Source organism: Engystomops pustulosus, chromosome 2 (genome assembly GCF_040894005.1).
Source record: "Engystomops pustulosus chromosome 2, aEngPut4.maternal, whole genome shotgun sequence".
Taxonomy (NCBI): Eukaryota; Metazoa; Chordata; class Amphibia; order Anura; family Leptodactylidae; genus Engystomops; species Engystomops pustulosus.
In genome coordinates, this window is record NC_092412.1 from 245114471 (window position 1) to 245134474 (window position 20004).

General features: G+C 42.5%; 1 protein-coding gene across 7 annotated transcripts in view; it reads left to right on the top strand.

Annotated features, from left to right (window-relative positions):
* GRIK1 (glutamate ionotropic receptor kainate type subunit 1) overlaps positions 1-20004 on the top strand; it is a 228557-nt gene that overhangs the window by 168775 nt on the left and 39778 nt on the right. For 5 of the 7 annotated variants that reach the window (XR_011853384.1, XM_072138648.1, XM_072138649.1 and 2 more), the window contains exons 9-12: positions 2181-2225; positions 14645-14758; positions 15703-15906; positions 19457-19680. Coding sequence is in view for 6 of the 7 variants with exons in the window: in XM_072138648.1 (XP_071994749.1) it covers positions 2181-2225; positions 14645-14758; positions 15703-15906; positions 19457-19680 (587 nt within the window). In the remaining variant the exon portion in view is untranslated. The remainder of the gene's footprint in view (positions 1-2180; positions 2226-14644; positions 14759-15702; positions 15907-19456; positions 19681-20004) is intronic. The other 2 variants (XM_072138650.1, XM_072138651.1) reach the window with 1 other exon arrangement.

Sequence of the window (20004 nt, forward strand, 5' to 3'; positions counted from 1 at the left end):
CATCACGCGGCGCACAACCAGGACGGAACCGCGGATCCTTGGATAACCGCCAGACTGGTTTTTCTTCCATTTACTCTCTGACTCTCCAGCTCTAAATGAGTCGTCTGTCCTATGACAAATCTCTATATGTTTTTCTTTAGGTGAAAATCCAATATACGTGGCATTGCACCATTGTCGGCTCCAGGTATCAGTAGGCCCCTGGGTGACAGAGCCTCAGTAGGCCCCTTCGCAGTGAACTCACGTGGAAACTGAAACTCCACCTTTCTCCTGTTCCCCAAAATATTCCCTAGTCTATCATACCAAATACCAAACAGCCCCCCTCATGCTTAATTCATATAAAGCCCCCCTTGGATCCCTTATGTACAGCCTTATGTGCCCCCCCAGCATGCCTGGGCCCCCCGGCACTTGCCCCAGTATGCCCTGTGCTAGAGCCGGCCCTGTTATTACCCCTACACCAGTTACTGCATTACAAGGCAATCTAGGTAGAATCTGATTGTGAATATAATTCCAGAACTGCAGTGAACACTGACACGCAAGCAGAGCAATGGCTGTGAAGGAAAAGTGGGAATGATTGTCCATGTACAACAGAGAAATAGGACTATGAGTAATATAAGGCAGATAGACCACCTCTACGAGAAGACCACACCTTTTCCAGACGATTTTCAAGGGTTTCTTCATAACCTTGTTCTTGGAGTAGATCAACCTTGTCGAAGGGCAACTTTTAAGGCAGTTAAAGGGATTTTACTGACCGATTCATAGACCTAGAAAAATCCTGCCTTGATCTACCCAGTAATTCCCACTGAATATTTGCATAGGACCCGCCCATGTTAAAGCCCGATTGGGACCCCCCCTTACAAAAACTTGACATATCTGAACACTCACCCATGTTTATACAGTCAGACACAGTTATATACTGGTATATACATGAATACAGTTCTACATGTATATATACACACACATTTATATATTTTTTACACATCAACACATATTTATGCACTCAAACATACATTGATACACAAAGACATACAGTGTATACTCATCAAATACACACATAGCGTATATATATACATCATATTATTACACATACAGTATATACACAACATATAGACAGTATAACAATCCATATACACACATAAACCCACACATGCAGCATATCCACACATACATAAAGTACCATATACGTACATACAGTATATAAACACAAACACACATACAATATATACACATACCTTACACCGTATGCACACATATACAGCGTATACACACATACAACATACACGCATCACATATTTACACACATACAGAATATACACACATACATACAATACTATATATAGACCTATAACGTATGTACACACATATATACCTCATATACACATATGATGTAAACACCTATACATCATATACACATCTGATGTACACACATACATATAAATCACACACACATCACATATATACACACACAAATACATATGTATATACTCACTGTCAGGCAGACTTTTTATATTGGGGACAAGTAGCTGCTGACCACATGGGGGAAGTAGTTGGCAGGAAGTCGAGATGAGAAATCCCTTGTCCTGCCGTCTCCTCCCTAGATATTTCTTATGTCTGCTTTGGGATCAGCTGTGTACTGTAGAAGATGTGCACTGTTATATACATATTACCCTGTACAATGTGCAGTATAACGTGTATATAATGGTGCACATCTTCCATTTGTTAGTGTGGCAGGTCTCATGGCCGGGCCCCCTGACACTGCAGACCCCATAGCAGCTATTATGGCTGCTACCCTTGTAGTTACACCTCTTTCTTACATTACCAATGGTTATAATCAATGTGGATGATGAAAATAACTGATTTATATTACTAATACTAATATTATTACTGGATAATTTTAGTATTTCACGATAAAATGCTAATTTTGAACGATTCAAAAAAATTCTTCCTTGGGGAAAAAACAGCGCCTCTCCTATCCATTGGCTGTCTGGTGTATTACAGTCTGGTGTTTTACAGTTCCGATCCTTTCAATAAAATAGAGTTGAGCTGCAGTACCGGACACAACCTGTAATACGTTGTGGCGCTGTTTAATTAATTTTGTAATCTTTTAGTATTTTTATGATCTGGTATTTTGCTTTGTGCTTTGTGTTATCGTCTTTAATGAGATATTTCTTCATTTCCTCAAGGCCGCGGGAGAAACTACTAGTCACTTAAATAAAGTTTGGAAAAAGGTTTGTACATGAATGTAGTGTCAGTGCCCCCTAGGTGGTGGTTTGTGGTACTTACCTCCTGTGCTTCACCCTAGTTCCTGTCTGTTTTGTCTGTAATTGCAGTTTATTGACCCTAATAATGCAGCATTGAGTGTCAATATGTTTATCCCATACACGTGCTTCTTTTTACTAACACTTAAAGGGAATGTCCACTTTTTACCACCATTTTGTTTGTGTAGTATAAATAGGTCAAAAACTATGAGTTAGTTCATTTCTCTATTTATTCTTAATAGGTATTTTTTTCTTAGTTTTTATGATACAATTTAAGGGGGTTGAACTTCACCTGTATAAATAGAAATTTTGAGGGAAGGTGCTATGAGGAAGTTCAATGCAGAGTATTAAGAGCACAGCAGTGTGAGGGTACACCCCCCCCCCAAAAAAAAAAGTATAGAAGCCGCAATTCTTGAATATGAATGCATTTTTCACAGTTCTGCTGCTACTCGCAAAACACCCGAGTTTACCTTCTTCTTCCTGGTGCATGTGAGTGCGTGATCTTGCGACACAAATTCTTTTTTAAATTCCGCGGCTTGTCCGAGTCCGTCGGGTTGTCCGATGGCCACTCCCCCCCCCCATTTCTGTCGCGTAAAAACCGCCGCCGATGCGACACAATCCGATCAAGTGCGAATGCCGGGGCAATTTGGCGCAGAACGGAAATATTGGGGAAACCCGACAAAAGTGCGGCGTTCAGACCCTTAGTAAATGAGCCCCAATATCTTACACTGGCTGCAGAGAGCACAGCAGTGTGAGTACATGCCCCCAGTGAATGTATTGAAGCAGCAAACCTTGAATACAAATGCATTTTTCACAGTCCTGCTACTACTTGCAACACACAGAAAGGTATAATTACAAATCTCTTCAGGGAAAATACTTTAAACTGTTTACAGAGAGCACAGAGCAAAACAGTGTGAGGACAGCCCCAGTGTACTTGGATAAACTACAATTCAGGAATATAAGTACATTTTTCACAGTCCTGCTGCTACTAAGAACATACATAAAGAGATGATTACACATCTCTACAGGAACAATACCTTAAAACGGATGCACAGAGCACAGCAGTGTCAGGATATAGCCCCAGTATACTTGGTAAAGCTGCAATCCTGGAATATAAAGGCATTTTTCACAGTCCTTCTGGTACAAACAGTACACACAAAGGTTTGCTTACTCAGATCACCAGGGACCTTACACTGGCTGCAGAGAGCACAGAGCAAAGCAGTGTGAGGGCATTACAACAATACTGCACTTGAAGAAGCTACAGTCCTGAAATATATATGCATTTTTCACAGTCCTGCTGCTACTAACAACACACACAAACGTATGATTACACAGATCTCTCCAAAGAGATAGCCTAACACTGGCTGCAGAGAACACAGAGCAGAGCAGTGTGAGGACACCACTTAGTACACTTAGAGCAGCTACAATCCTGGAATAAAAATCTATTTTTCACAGGCTTGCTGCTACTAATATTACACACAGATGTATACCTCTCTCCAGAAACAATTGAACATATTTCCTGTTCATGTGTGATGACACATTCTCTTACAGACCATCTATCATGCTATACATATTTGAGATCGTGTCCATAGCAGCAGCCCCTTATCTATGGTATACAGCTCCTATACACACTTATAGCATAGTCTCCATGGGGGGAGATTTATCAAATGTCTCTTAGAGCAGAATTGTTCTAGTTGCCCATGGCAACCAATCAGAGCTCAGCTTTCATCTCCCCACAGCTGTTAATAAAACTCAAGCTGAGCTCTGATTGGTTTCCATGGGCAACTAGACCAGTTTTACCTCAGACACTTGATGATAAAAACATGTCTCCAATGTTATCCCACCACAACTCTGACTACACAACAGTTTTGTTTGTAGTCTGTTAACATGGAGACCACATAAGTCAGTATGAGAGCTGTATACATTGAACAAGCTTTATTTAATCACATACAAGGGTTTTTTTCCCATTTTTTCAGTCTAGATCTGTTAGTTCAATGACAAACCGACCTCTAAACTGTACTTTCCCTTTAAATAATAAATTGTTGGTGAAAATACCCCATAAATCCTGATACCTGACTGTCCCTGGGGCAGGATATTAGGATAATACATTAATTGTATCGGATAGAACTAGATTTCGGCTACGTCCAGACGTTACATACCTGGGGCGCTATACAATCAAGTTTTTTTTTTCGTGCTCATTAAATCTTCTTCTGCTCCATCAGCTTTATTCTCCTGTCCCCCCTCCCTCGCCCCCGGGGTCCGCTTAAATCAGCCTTAACTCACTCCTTTTTATCATCTCATCCATTGTAGAATGGGTTTATGTATGAGCGGTAATAGTCTACGTATGTCTCACCACCCGCAGTGGACTTTCCGGACCCTTCTACAGGGTCCCAAGGGGTTAAAATAAAAATATATAGGAAACCCACCGGTGCAGATTGTATATGACCCACTGTGGTTCTTCGATTCTTAGGATGAACCTACAAGGTAAGGAAATCTACCATTCAAATCCATCCTGATAAACCAGGGACATAGATCCAGGCACCGTGACTGTGGTAATCTTCTTATATTTGTTATCCATGGCCTCCTTCCTTCTAAAATCAACTTATAAAATCATGCAAATGAGCCAGAAAGGCTCTGGAGGTGTTACCAGAGCCCCTCTGTGCTGTAGTTTCACAGGCTGTCACACTCTGCAGGAGAAATACCCCCTCCCACTGTGAGATTAGATCAGAGGGAGTGAGGGAGAAGTGCTGAGGGAGGAAGGGAAGGGTGAGACAGTGTAACAGCCTGTGAATCTAGAGCATGGAGGGGCTCTTGTAACACCCCCCACACAATCACACACACACTTCTCCGTGAAATTCTGGCTCGTTAGCATCATTTTAATAGTTGATTTTAATAAGAAGTCACAGTGTCTGGATCTATGAATAAGTGTCCCTGGTTTATCTTGATGGATTTTGATGGTAGATTTCCTTTAAAGGGGACCCCTAACCACCTTACCAACTCTTTGCATCCGTTAAAGGGAGTGTAACGGCAGTGGTGACCATGTTGACTGTAGAAACTCTTATGTATCTTCCCTGGAGAGATGTGTAACCACAACTTTGTGCATGTTGGAAGGCGAAAAATGTATTTATATTTTAGGATTGTAGCTGGACTTGGTGCACTTAGGGTGTATCCTCACTCTGCTGTGCTCTGTTACACATCTGCTTCCCTTCTGCTGTGAGTGACTGCTGTAGTATCTTACCAGAAGCTTGCTACACTTTTAACTCAGAGTGGAGGAGCAGTGGATCAGTTCAGTACACATATGGGACAGAACAGCAGTAATCCAGATTTCATAGTTCTGCTGCTACTAACAACAAACATAATGGTATGATTACCTGATCTCCTAACACCTGGGCAAAACTACCAATAAACTCCCTTTAATAAGCTATTATGCATATTAGGCTCCCTACTGTGAAGTGGGCGGTCCCGGACCTCCTACCTGACAAAAGATAAACTAATTAGCATACTTGCTAGTGCTACTAAAACTAACATGAATTCCAGTAGCGCCAGAATGAGAGCTGTGACACCTGTTGAGATCAGGCAAGAGTTGGAGTTGGTGGAGTTGATGGAATGTCCTGTTGAAAGGGAACCTATCATCCGAAAAATTTACTGGAAGCATGTTATAGAGCAGTGAAAGATATATAATGCGGTGGGAAAATATGTCAGTATATTAAAACATTTTTTGAAATCTCTGCTCATTCTAAGATGAATACTTTAGTGGGTGGTCTCACTTTTTTCTCATTAAAAAGCCCCACCCACTGGACTCTTCCAAGTTCAGAAGGATCAGTGATTTCAATGGATCAATGTTGTATGGAATATTTTCCCATTAAGTTATATATCAATCTGCTCGGCACCTCCTGCTCTATAATATGCCGCTGGCAGATTAGATTTCATGTACAACTTGTTAGGTTCCCTTTAAGACATGACAAATGAGAACTTACATATGACGGAGCTGAATGATGAAGTTTACTGCAAACCGGATCATTAAACTGCAATTACAGGAGACCAAATGTGCGTCCTGTTCACCCCCGATCTGTTATTGAGGATTTATGTTGTCCTGTCACAGGGCGGCGTCAGGCCTATCCCACTGTGTATGGATGTAGCATGGCCACATTTCTCATTTAAAGAGGTTGTCCTCTTTGAACCATCCCTTTAAGCTTTTATTATAAGCTGAGCAAAAGATTCCAAGAAATCTGCTATATTGTATGGTTAGTTAAATTTGCTATAGCACCTCCGCAGGGGAATCAAAGTATTACAATCACTACTTTCTTTATGTGATATATGGATTTACAGGTCTTTGTCTATGGGCCCAGATAGGGGGCGCTCCTCTGTGAAAGGGGTATTCCAGGAATTAATTGCTTTACCAATGTGCTCTTTGTTGTGGCCAGATGCTGTAACGACAACCTCGGCTCCCATTTACTTCTATCGGAGCCACAACTCTTGACAGCAGGGGTCAGATATCCGACCCCCATGGGTCAGCTATTTATGACCTATCAAGCAGGTAGGCCATCACTGTCAATTTCTGGACAACCCCTTTAAAGGAAATCTACCATTTGTTTATATGCATTGTGAACCAAACATACCTTGATAATGCGGTAGCGACACTGATGCTTAAACATATCTTGTTTAATCCCTGAGCTGAGTGTTTTTTCTGAAAAAAAACTATGATAATGTTATGATAATGAAGCTCTGTTGCTCTTCTGTCAGCTCTTCTCCTCTCACATTAAGGATGCACTGCAGCAGAGAATGATGTAATCACCGGTTGTGTCTGACAGGCAGAAGTAATCAATCCCTGCACCAGCTTCTAGCTTCTGTGTACGAGTCATCCAGCTCAAGGTTGATTAGTCCGGTCTGGACTGTTCAGAAAGCTCACTGTAAAGTGTTTATCAAAGGCAGGCTGAAGCTTTCCCAAGGTCCTGTATGTTCTAATTGTTATTTCAGCAAAACCACTCAGCTCACGTAGAAAACAAGATATGTTTCTGCATCAGTGTATCTACAGCATTCTCAAGGTATGTTTGGATCATAATGCATCAAATCAAATGGTAGATTTTAGAATTGAATAGAGAAAAAAAAGTTAGCATACACATATACGCATAACAGTGAGATGTGCAAAGTGACAAACCCAGCCCTGCTACATCTGTAATTGTTGGCTGTATGTGTTAACCCCTCGTTGACCTTCCATTATGGTCCTCTTTGACTATATGATTGGTTAGTGTGTGTATTCTGTATTATATTGTGTTTTTTCTTGTGTAGCTGTTGATCCTTGGTCCCTCTGACTTGCTCTACGAGGGGTTCGAGATTTTGACTATTATGTAACTTTCCAAAATGACCGAACCCCTTACATTTCTAGTGCGTTGTTCACTTTAAGTAATCCTGTCTTAAAACAGGGATAACAGGTTCATTCCAACACTGTCGATTGATTCTGTTTATGGTCACTGACAATATTGAATAAGATTCTGGTCGGCTTTTTTTTTGTATTTAATATAAATCTACCATCAAATTCCATCTTGATAAACCAGGGGCACTTCCTCTTAGATCTTAGACTGTGGTAATCGTATTATATTTGTTATCCATGGTCTCCTTCCTACTAATATCAACTTTTATAACTATTCTAACCGGAGGGGGGGAGGTGTTTCCAGAGCCCCTCCGTGTTCTAGCTTCACAAGCTGTTACCTCCTGCTGCCTGCTAAATTACACGGGCAGAGGGAGGACGAAATGAGCAGGTGGAGGGGGGAAACATGCTCTGCTCATTGTAACAGCCAGTGATGCTGCAGCACGGAGGAGCTCTGGTAATGCCCCCAGAGCCCTTCAGGCTCATTAGCATAGTTTTAAAGGTTGATTTTAGAAGGAAGGAGGCCATGGACAACAAATATAAGAAGATTACCACAGTCTCGGTGCCTGGATCTATGAGTAATGTCCCTGGTTTATCAGGATGGATTTTGATGGTAGATTTTCGTTTTCCTCCCCTTTTTTATGTGATGCAGGGAGTGCGGTCACATTTGTTGTTTAATAGACGCAATTCAACAGCTGGAGAGAGATTTGCCTGATGAAATTGATGTTAACATTTAAGTTTACAAAACGCAATCGTCAACACAATGTTAGCGTATATATTAACATAATGTTAACATATGTGTTAACTATTGCATTTTACAAATACAAATGTTAACAGCAATCTAATAAGGCAAATCTCTCTTTAGCTGAAGCCATATATATATATATATATGTGAATAACATAGAGCGTTCCATCCTACGGTGTCCTGTAAAGGTCATATCCAGCCTACAATAATGTTTAGTCATTTATGCCGCCATGTAACTTCAAGACGTTTCTTTATTATATCTTGGAATGACTTATTTCCGTGGTGCAATTATCTCCGCCATGATTTTTTTGATGTAATATTGAAGTTGTATTCACACCATGTGGATTTCAAACAAATTTAGACCCAGAATCCACAGCAAAATCTGTGTGTAGTCTGACAAACGGGAATATACACTTCTAGTATTTTCTTAAAGGGGTTGGTCACTTTACCTCATGTTTTTTGTAATGTGGTATCCGGAAAGCGGATAAAGTGTCCTACACAATGCCGGTGTCACTTGTGGGGTTGATTTGGGGGTTTAGAGTTTCCCTTTAATAATAACTTAAGGGATCTCCCTCATTCCTTCATGATTTGGAGTCCTGCGAGTGATTTGGTCGGTGTATTGTCAGACTCCTTGTGGTGTTATACAACGTATCTGACTGTACTTGTCCTCCAGAAGTTCTAGATAAATGTGAAAAGCTTCCGTAGAAGTAATTGGCAGCCTCCGACCAATCATGTGACCTGTCAGGAGAAGCCTTTACTATAAAATACGTCCTGATACATCGCCGCGTCCGGCGCGGGCACAAATCTCATTTCCTTTCTAATGAAACCTGGCGATAATTACAAAAAGGGGGACAATGGGAACTCGACGGCCAAAATCACAGCTCCAATGTCAGGGTCACTCACACCTCCCTGATAACGTCTCATTATAGCAGCGATGCCAAGAGACGGGGCAATTACCCACACAGCCCGTCCTCAGCACTATCATCATCGGCTTAGATGCTACACATTGCATTAGGGGCAGTCATGTACATGTGCCAGGCAGACGCGGGCACAGGACGTGGGTCAGGGCACCCAGACTTTCTTCAAGGGTTTGGTTAAGAGTGCATTGGCTCTATACTACCCATTAGTAATAGCGCCCTCTATAGTTATAATAATGTTCCTGCATTGTGATACCAATGGTAATAGAGCCTGACTGCAATAGTGCTCTCACAACGTGACCCCCCCCCATTAATAAAATAGCCCCCTATATTAGTAATGCTCCCCCAGTGTGACCTTTTGTGGCAATAGTGCCAATGCAGTGTCATCACATTGGTAATAGTGCCCCCTATAGTGATAATGTCCCTGCAGAGTGATCCACAGTTAGTAAAAGTGCCCACTATAGCACGCCCCATCTGTGTGCGCCATATAAAAGAATTAATATCATTACCCCCCTGTTATAATAGTCCCCCACCTGTGTTACCCTCATTAGTAACAGTGCCCCCTATAGCGCCCCCTGTAATAATACTGCACCAGTGTTACCCTCATTAGTAATAGTGCCCCCTATAGCGCCCCCTGTAATAATACTGCCTTGCCATTGTTACCCTCATTAGTAACAGTGCCCCCTATAGCGCCCCCTGTAATAATACTGCACCAGTGTTACCCTCATTAGTAATAGTACCCCCTATAGCGCCCCCTGTAATAATACTGCCCTGCCATTGTTACCCTCATTAGTAAAAGTGCCCCCTATAGCGCCCCCTGTAATAATACTGCCCCGCCAGTGTAACCCTCATTAGTAATAGTGCCCCCTATAATAATACTGCCCTGCCAGTGTAACCCTCATTAGTAATAGTGCCCCCTATAATAATACTGCCCTGCCATTGTTACCCTCATTAGTAAAAGTGCCCCCTATAGCGCCCCCTGTAATAATACTGCCCTGCCATTGTTACCCTCATTAGTAACAGTGCCCCCTATAGCGCCCCCTGTAATAATACTGCCTTGCCATTGTTACCCCCATTAGTAACAGTGCCCCCTATAGCGCCCCCTGTAATAATAGTGCCTTGCCATTGTTACCCTCATTAGTAATAGTGCCCCCTGTAATAATACTGCCCCGCCAATGTAACCCTCATTAGTAATAGTGCCCCCTATAGCGCCCCCTGTAATAATACTGCCCTTCCATTTTTACCCCCATTAGTAATAGTGCTCCCTGTAGCACCCCCTGTAATAATAGTGCCCTGCCATTGTTACCCCCATTAGAATTAGTGCTCCCTATAGCACCCCCTGTAATAATAGTGCCTTGCCATTGTTACCCTCATTAGTATTAGTGCCCCCTATAGCACCCCCTGTAATAATACTGCCCTGCCATTTTTACCCCCATTAGTAATAGTGCTCCCTATAGCGCCCCCTGTAATAATAGTGCCCTGCCATTGTTACCCTCATTAGTAATAGTGCCCCCTATAGCACCCCCTGTAATAATAGTGCCTTGCCATTGTTACCCTCATTAATAATAGTGCCCCCGATAGCACCCCTTGTAATAATACTGCCCTGCCATTGTTACCCCCATTAGTAATAGTGCCCTGCCATTGTTACCCCCGTTAGTAATAGTGCTCCCTATAGCGCCCCCTGTATTAATACTGCTCCACCAGTGTTACCCTCACTAGTAATAGTGCCCCCTATAGTGCCCCCTGTAATAATACTGCCCTGCCAGTGTAACCCTCATTAGTAATAGTGCCCCCTATAGCACCCCCTGTAATAATACTGCCCTGCCATTGTTACCCTCATTAGTATTAGTGCCCCCTATAGCACCCCCTGTAATAATACTGGCCTGCCATTGTTACCCTCATTAGTAACAGTGCCCCCTACAGCGCTCCCTGTAATAATACTGCTCCTCCAGTGTTACCCTCATTAGTAATAGTGCCCCCTGTAATAATACTGCCCTGCCAGTGTAACCCTCATTAATAATAGTGCCCCCTATAGCGCCCCCTGTAATATTACTGCACCAGTGTTACCCTCATTAGTAATAGTGCCCCCTATAGCGCTCCCTGTAATAATACTGCACCAGTGTTACCCTCATTAGTAATAGTGCCCCCATAGTGCCCCCTGTAATAATACTGCCCTGCCAGTGTAACCCTCATTAGTAATAGTGCCCCCTATAGTGCCCCCTGTAATAATACTGCTCCACCAGTGTTACCCTCATTAGTAATAGTGCCCCCTATAGCACCCCCTGTAATAATACTGCCCTGACATTGTTACCCTCATTAGTAATAGTGCCCCCTATAGCGCCCCCTGTAATAATACTGCTCCGCCAGTGTAAACCTCATGTGTATAGCGCCCGGGATGAAGGAATACATACAGTACAATATATATGGAAATCCCTGTATCTAATCCCCTAACAGGCTGGGACAGGGGCAGCAGAGATGGAGATGTGGTCTCCCGCCTGTCTGTCTGGAGTTATAAATGCCTGACTGGCCGCCGTACATTATATTCTTATTATTAATTCTTCACACTCAATTTCTTACAGGACAAATTGTCCTTTCGCTTTTTCTTATTGTTGACATCTTCAGCAGAGGATGATTTATACATGTGACTGCGAGACGTGGAGGGGGAGGAATATATACAACATATAAACAGGTAGTGACATCTCTGTACTGCGACAATCCAGGAGACCAAGAAGACGGAGAACTATTTATACAATCCAAGGATTGTGTTAAAGGGGCACTACAACGTATTTAAGGCTGATCCATAACTCTCCTTCATTAGTTTTTGTGGGATTGTCCTGTAAACAGAACCTCAGGGGAGGGATTATGCAAATGAGCCCAAGAATGGGCGTTTCTGTCAGCTGAATGGGTTTTTCTGCAACATGTTTTCAGAAATTGGGAAGTAAAGACCTGTCGAAGTTTGACTACGTTTACAATCATTAGTGGATTTTCAAAATATAATTTTAATTGAATTTAAGACCCCTTGATTATCTGATTTGGGTCTCTGCTCAGTTCTATCTATCTGCACATGGAAGTCAGCACTTTAAAAAAAAAAAAATACAGGTGAAAATTTATTTCAAGATGCCAATGTTGTGGTGTGTTACACCTCAATTCCTCAATGGATTCCCAGTGGAGCTTTTGTTCTGCGCCCCACAATTCTTGGGGGCGCAAGAAATCCAATGATACATTAGGATTCTACAAGTTTCTCCACTTTCTTTCTACTTACAGGATACTCATACAGTTGAAAGCTACAAGAGAAGGAAGCAATAAGTAGTAGCTTAGTGTTTCATTGGATTCCCTGAACAGGAAGAATTGTGGGGCCCAGGACAAAAGCTCCAATGGGAATCCATTGAGGAAATAAAGTTTCAGCTGGATTTTTCACAAAAATTTAGGAGTGATAACTGCTTATCGCAAATTGCCATGTGGGCACTTTGCGATAAATAAGTGGGTTTTGGTTGTAGTTTAGGAAATCGATCTCTAAAAGGTTCCCCCATCACTGGACTAGAGCAAGATCGAGACTGTCTTGAAAAACGATGGTGTTGATAACATCATCTATCCATCTATTTATGTATCTATCAATGTATCATTTAAATTATATCACATATCTTTTTATTCACATAATTATTAGTATTTATAGAGCACATTAATTCCATGCTGCTCAACATTCAGTAATGGGCTCACATACATTACCAAAAGACAAGAACAAAAGCCAATACAAAATACCAAAACTACAGAGATCTGCGTCAAAGTGGAAGGAGGACCTTGCCCATGAGGGCTCACAATCTATATGAGAGGGTAGGAGACACGAGGTGAGGGAGCACAATCTATATGGGAGGATAGGAGACACGAGGTGAGGGAGCACAATCTATATGGGAGGATAGGAGACACGAGGTGAGGGAGCACAATCTATATGGGAGGATAGGAGACACAAGGTGAGGGCTCACAATCTATATGAGAGGGTAGGAGACACGAGGTGAGGGAGCACAATCTATATGAGAGGGTAGGAGACACGAGGTGAGGGCTCACAATCTATATGGGAGGATAGGAGACACGAGGTGATGGCTCACAATCTATATGGGAGGATAGGAGACACGAGGTGATGGCTCACAATCTATATGAGAGGATAGGAGACACGAGGTGAGGGCTCACAATCTATGTGGGAGGGAAGATGGAGACATGAGGTGAGGGCTCACAATCTATATGGGAGGTAGAAGGGGACATGAGGTGAGGGAGCACAATCTATATGGGAGGGAAGATGGAGACACGAGGTGAGGGCTCACAATCTATATGGGAGGTAGAAGGGGACATGAGGTGAGGGAGCACAATCTATATGGGCGGTTAGATGGAGACACGAGGTGAGGGAGCACAATCTATATGGGAGGTAGAAGGGGACATGAGGTGAGGGAGCACAATCTATATGGGAGGTTAGATGGAGACAAGAGGTGAGGGAGCACAATCTATATGGGAGGGAAGATGGAGACACGAGGTGAGGGAGCACAATCTATATGGGAGGGAAGATGGAGACACGAGGTGAGGGCTCACAATCTATATGGGAGGTAGAAGGGGACATGAGGTGAGGGAGCACAATCTATATGGGCGGTTAGATGGAGACATGAGGTGAGGGAGTACAATCTATATGGGAGGTAGAAGGGGACATGAGGTGAGGGAGCACAATCTATATGGGAGGATAGGAGACACGAGGTGAGGGCTCACAATCTATATGGGAGGATAGGAGACACGAGGTGAGGGCTCACAATCTATATGGGAGGATAGGAGACCTGAGGTGAGGTCGTACAATCTATATGGGAGGTTAGAAGGAGACATGAGGTGAGGGTTCACAATCTATATAGGAGGGAAGATGGAGACACAAGGTGAGGACTCACAAAAACTCATCACTGAGCAAAGGGTCTGCATACTTATGACCATGTGATATTTCAGTTTGTCTTGTTTAAAAATTTGCAAAAATATCTACTTTTCTGTTTTTTTCTGTAAAGACTGGGTTTTTTTGATCAAAACTTTTTGGATTTTACCAATTGCTTGCAGTTAAAGAATTTGAAATTTAAAGGGTCTGAATACTTTCTGTACCTGTTGTATGTGTAGAACGGTATTGACTTGATATGGAGGGAGGAGGTTAAGGACAGCTTTGTCATCTATCTTTCTATCTTTCCTCTATCTCATATATGTCTAGTTATTTATTTCATTCAATTTCTTGCTTTGCTAGGAAGTATCTTCCTAACTTCTTTAACAGTTTATTGTTCCCACTTCTTTTGTAGATTTTCAATGTTTTAGTATTAGACTCATAACTTTGCTTCCAATCCTATAGATTGGTGTGTGGAACTCGAACATTGGCCTTAATATGACTGACAACGCTAAAGACAAGTCCACCAACATAACAGACTCGCTGGCCAACCGGACGCTTATAGTCACTACCATCTTGGTAAGTTGGATCAGCTTGTGTTCTGCCATGGCGGAGTACCTAGATATAGTCTAGAGTGGGGAAAGCCTGGCGACACCTCTGACTTCTGAGCCCTCCATCTTCACATGACCTGGTAGACACTAATTGTCCTCAATCGATGTCGGAGCAGAGAAGTCTAGAATATCCATACCTTATCTAGGGAAATTCAATTATAGGCTAATAGGGCTAATTACATTCATATCTATTGCGGAGAGAATCATTGATTTCATACAATTACTTCAATTAATAAGATTAGGATTGACGGTTCGCTGACGAAAAATGAATAAAAACCCTCTATTACAGGATTGGACCATTAGCAAAAATACAAATTTATAATGTCCATATAGTCAAAACCAGCAAAGTACCACGGGGTCTACTTTTCTTTGTCCTTGGAAGCCATTTTGAATTATATTAGGCATGCAGTGTGGAGTAGTGATTTTCTTGTCACCACCAAGTCCATCTATATGGTTACTTCTCCCATCAGTCCATCTACAATAACTACTTCTCCACCCAGTACAACTACAATGGCTACTTCTCCCACCAGAATATCTACAATGGCTAATTCTCACCCAAGTCCATCTCTACAATGACTAATTCTCAACCGAGTCCATACACAATGATTACTTGTCTATCAGTCCATCGAAAATTACTTCTTCTCCCACAAGTACATCTACAATGCCTATTTCTCCTAGCAGTACACCTACATTGACTAATTCTCCCTCCACTCCATCTACAATTATTGCTTCTCCCACCAGTCCATCTACTAGAGATCTTCAGAACCACCTTCTTTAAATGACTCCTCTATGAGACATGGGAGGCAAGGAAACGGTGGCAACTACAAAAATATCTCTGAAAAGACTTGACCTATAGAAAATAGACATATGGTAATACTGAATCAAATTCATCAAAGTTTTCTTCCTTTGTAGGAGGATCCTTACGTCATGTACCGGAAGTCTGACAAGCCCTTGTATGGAAATGACAGATTTGAAGGCTACTGCTTGGATTTACTTAAGGAACTCTCCAATATCCTAGGCTTTATATATGAAGTCAGGCTGGTAGCAGATGGAAAATATGGGGCACAGAATGACAAAGGGGAGTGGAATGGAATGGTCCGGGAACTCATCGATCATGTAAGAACCTACTGTATGATTTTTTAGAAATATAAGTTGCATCACTCAATCTTGTAACTAATGACTACATTAGATTAGGTGACACTTGGCACCATCATTCAGCATCCATATCACATCTTGAAGTTTTTGAAGGTTGCCTCCCCTTAAGTTGTAGCAACCAGAATGGCCCTGGATATTAACGGTTGGTAGAAGGAGTCTGATTTGGCACATCCTAGAGGCGGGTCCTCAGAAAATGACAAAACTCAGCTGGGCATGGATAGGTCACTAAGTCTTGTGATTGTTGGACACTGAGCTAATCCCTAATTCATTTATTTTAAAGAGTAATTCATTACTGGTATTACATTGTAGTGAAATATGTAGTGTTACCATAAGTGATGGGTTTGCCAAACCACTGTACAGCAGGAAGAAGGGCTGCTAAGTCATATTCATATTTAATCATACAGAACAATTATACATTATAAACTGAGATACCAAAAGACTGGAGAAACTGAGTTAGGACATCAAATTAATAGGGACGAGAAAACTAAGATGCTAGTGACTAGCACTGGACACCAGGATCTAAAACACTAAGCCGATAGACATTAGTGACTGGTCTACTAAACCACTGGACACCAGGAGCTAGGACACTAAGCCAATAGACATTAGTGACGGGTCTACTAAACCACTGGACACCAGAAGCTAGGACACTAAGCCAATAGACATTAATGACTGGTCTACTAAACCACTGGACACCAGAAGCTAGGACATTAAGCCAATAGACATTAATGACTGGTCTACTAAACCACTGGACACCAGAAGCTAGGACATTAAGCCAATAGACATTAGTGACTGGTCTACTAAACCACTGGACACCAGAAGCTAGGACATTAAGCCAATAGACATTAATGACTGGTCTACTAAACCAATGGACACCAGAAGCTAGGACACTAAGCCGATAGACATTAGTGACTGGTCTACTAAACCACTGGACACCAGAAGCTAGGACACTAAGCCGATAGACATTAGTGACTGGTCTACTAAACCAATGGACACCAGAAGCTAGTACACTAAGCCAATAGATATTAATGACTGGTCTACTAAACCACTGGACACCAGGGGCCGGAACATTAAGCCAATAGACATTAGTGACTGGTCTACTAAACCACTGGACACCAGACGCTAGGACACTAAGCCAATAGATATTAATGACTGGTCTACTAAACCACTGGACACCAGAAGCTAGGACACTAAGCCGATAGACATTAGTGACTGGTCTACTAAACCACTGGAAACCAGACGCTAGGACACTAAGCCGAAAGACATTAGTGATGGGTCTATTAAACCACTGGAAACAGAAGCTAGGACACCACATTCGATAGACATTAGTGACTGGTCTACTTAACCACTGGACACAAGAAGCTAGGACACTACTAAACCACTGGACACCAGAAGCTAGTACACTAAGCCAATAGACATTAGTGACTGGTCAACTAAACCACTGGACACCAGAAGCTAGGACACTAAGCCGATAGACATTAGTGACTGGTCTATTAAACCACTGGACACAAGGAGCAATGACACTATGCTAATGGACACCGGTGACAGGTCTACTAAAACACTGGACACAAAAGCTAGGACACTAAGCCGATAGACATTATTGACTGGTTTATTAAACCACTGGCCACCAGGGGCTGGAATATTAAGCCAATAGACATTAGTGACTGGTCTACTAAACCACTGGACACCAGGGGCTGGAACATTAAGCCAATAGACATTAGTGACTGGTCTACTAAACCACTGGACACCAGAAGCTAGGACACTAAGCCAATAGACATTAGTGACTGGTCTACTAAACCACTGGACACCAGAAGCTAGGACACTAAGCCGATAGACATTAGTGACTGGTCAACTAAACCAATGGACACCAGAAGCTAGGACACTAAGCCAATAGATATTAATGACTGGTCTACTAAACCACTGGACACCAGAGGCCGGAACATTAAGCCAATAGACATTAGTGACTGGTCTACTAAACCACTGGACACCAGAAGCTAGGACACTAACCCAATAGATATTAATGACTGGTCTACTAAACCACTGGACACCAGAAGCTAGGACACTAAGCCGATAGACATTAGTGACTGGTCTACTAAACCACTGGACACCAGAAGCTAGGACACTAAGCCGAAAGACATTAGTGATGGGTCTATTAAACCACTGGACACAGAAGCTAGGACACCACATTCGATAGACATTAGTGACTGGTCTACTTAACCACTGGACACAAGAAGCTAGGACACTACTAAACCACTGGACACCAGAAGCTAGTACACTAAGCCAATAGACATTAGTGACTGGTCAACTAAACCACTGGACACCAGAAGCTAGGACACTAAACCATAGACATTAGTGACTGGTCAACTAAACCACTGGACACCAGAAGCTAGAACACTAAGCCGATAGACATTAGTGACTGGTCTACTAAACCACTGGACACCAGAAGCTAGGACACTAAGCCGAAAGACATTAGTGATGGGTCTATTAAACCACTGGACACAGAAGCTAGGACACCACATTCGATAGACATTAGTGACTGGTCTACTTAACCACTGGACACAAGAAGCTAGGACACTACTAAACCACTGGACACCAGAAGCTAGTACACTAAGCCAATAGACATTAGTGACTGGTCAACTAAACCACTGGACACCAGAAGCTAGGACACTAAACCATAGACATTAGTGACTGGTCAACTAAACCACTGGACTCCAGAAGCTAGGACACTAAGCCGATAGACATTAGTGACTGGTCTATTAAACCACTGGACACCAGAAGCTAGGACACTAAGCCGATAGACATTAGTGACTGGTCTACTAAACCACTGGACACAGAAGCTAGGACACTAAGCCGAAAGACATTAGTGATGGGTCTATTAAACCACTGGACACAGAAGCTAGGACACCACATTCGATAGACATTAGTGACTGGTCTACTTAACCACTGGACACAAGAAGCTAGGACACTACTAAACCACTGGACACCAGAAGCTAGTACACTAAGCCAATAGACATTAGTGACTCGTCAACTAAACCACTGGACACCAGAAGCTAGGACACTAAACCATAGACATTAGTGACTGGTCAACTAAACCACTGGACACCAGAAGCTAGGACACTAAGCCGATAGACATTAGTGACTGGTCTACTAAACCACTGGACACCAGAAGCTAGGACACTAAGCCGATAGACATTAGTGACTGGTCTACTAAACCACTGGACACCAGAAGCTAGGACACTAAGCCGATAGACATTAGTGACTGGTCTATTAAACCACTGGACACCAGAAGCTAGGACACTAAGCCGATAGACATTAGTGACTGGTCTATTAAACCACTGGACACAAGGAGCTAGAACACTAGCAGTTGAGCTAGTTACCATTGGACACTATGAACTAGGGCACTAAACCCATGGACACCGGGAAGCATAGTCTGGTTAATAATCTTTGGCTCAGTTTACAACTTTTCACTGAAATGAATCGAAGTTTGAATCTAAAAAAATGAATCTATCAACAGAAAGCTGATTTGGCTGTGGCTCCGCTCACCATCACCTACGTCAGAGAGAAGGTCATAGACTTCTCCAAGCCATTCATGACACTGGGAATCAGCATCTTATACCGGAAACCCAATGGCACCAATCCTGGCGTCTTCTCATTCCTCAACCCCCTGTCTCCTGACATATGGATGTACGTCCTCCTCGCCTGCCTGGGAGTCAGTTGTGTCTTGTTTGTCATCGCAAGGTAAGTACCTGCCCTATTGAATCTCATGACAGACCCATCTCTTACCGTAGTGAGATTGTGTACTATGGTGCTGAGCCAGACGATAGCGTGACACGGGCTGGGGTCTTACAGGCCAAGGTTTAAGTACTTCTCGGTTTCGGCACAGATGGCTTTTGTAAAATGTATGAACTGTTGAATATTTTATCATTGTTACATAGAAGAATCAGTGTTAGCTCATGTATTGTAGCTGCCTCAGATAGATAATACTACAGGGCAGAATCATCTAGGCCTTAGCTAAAGTGTGTACAAGTCAATTGTAGCCCCGGTGTCTGGATGAAAACGTCT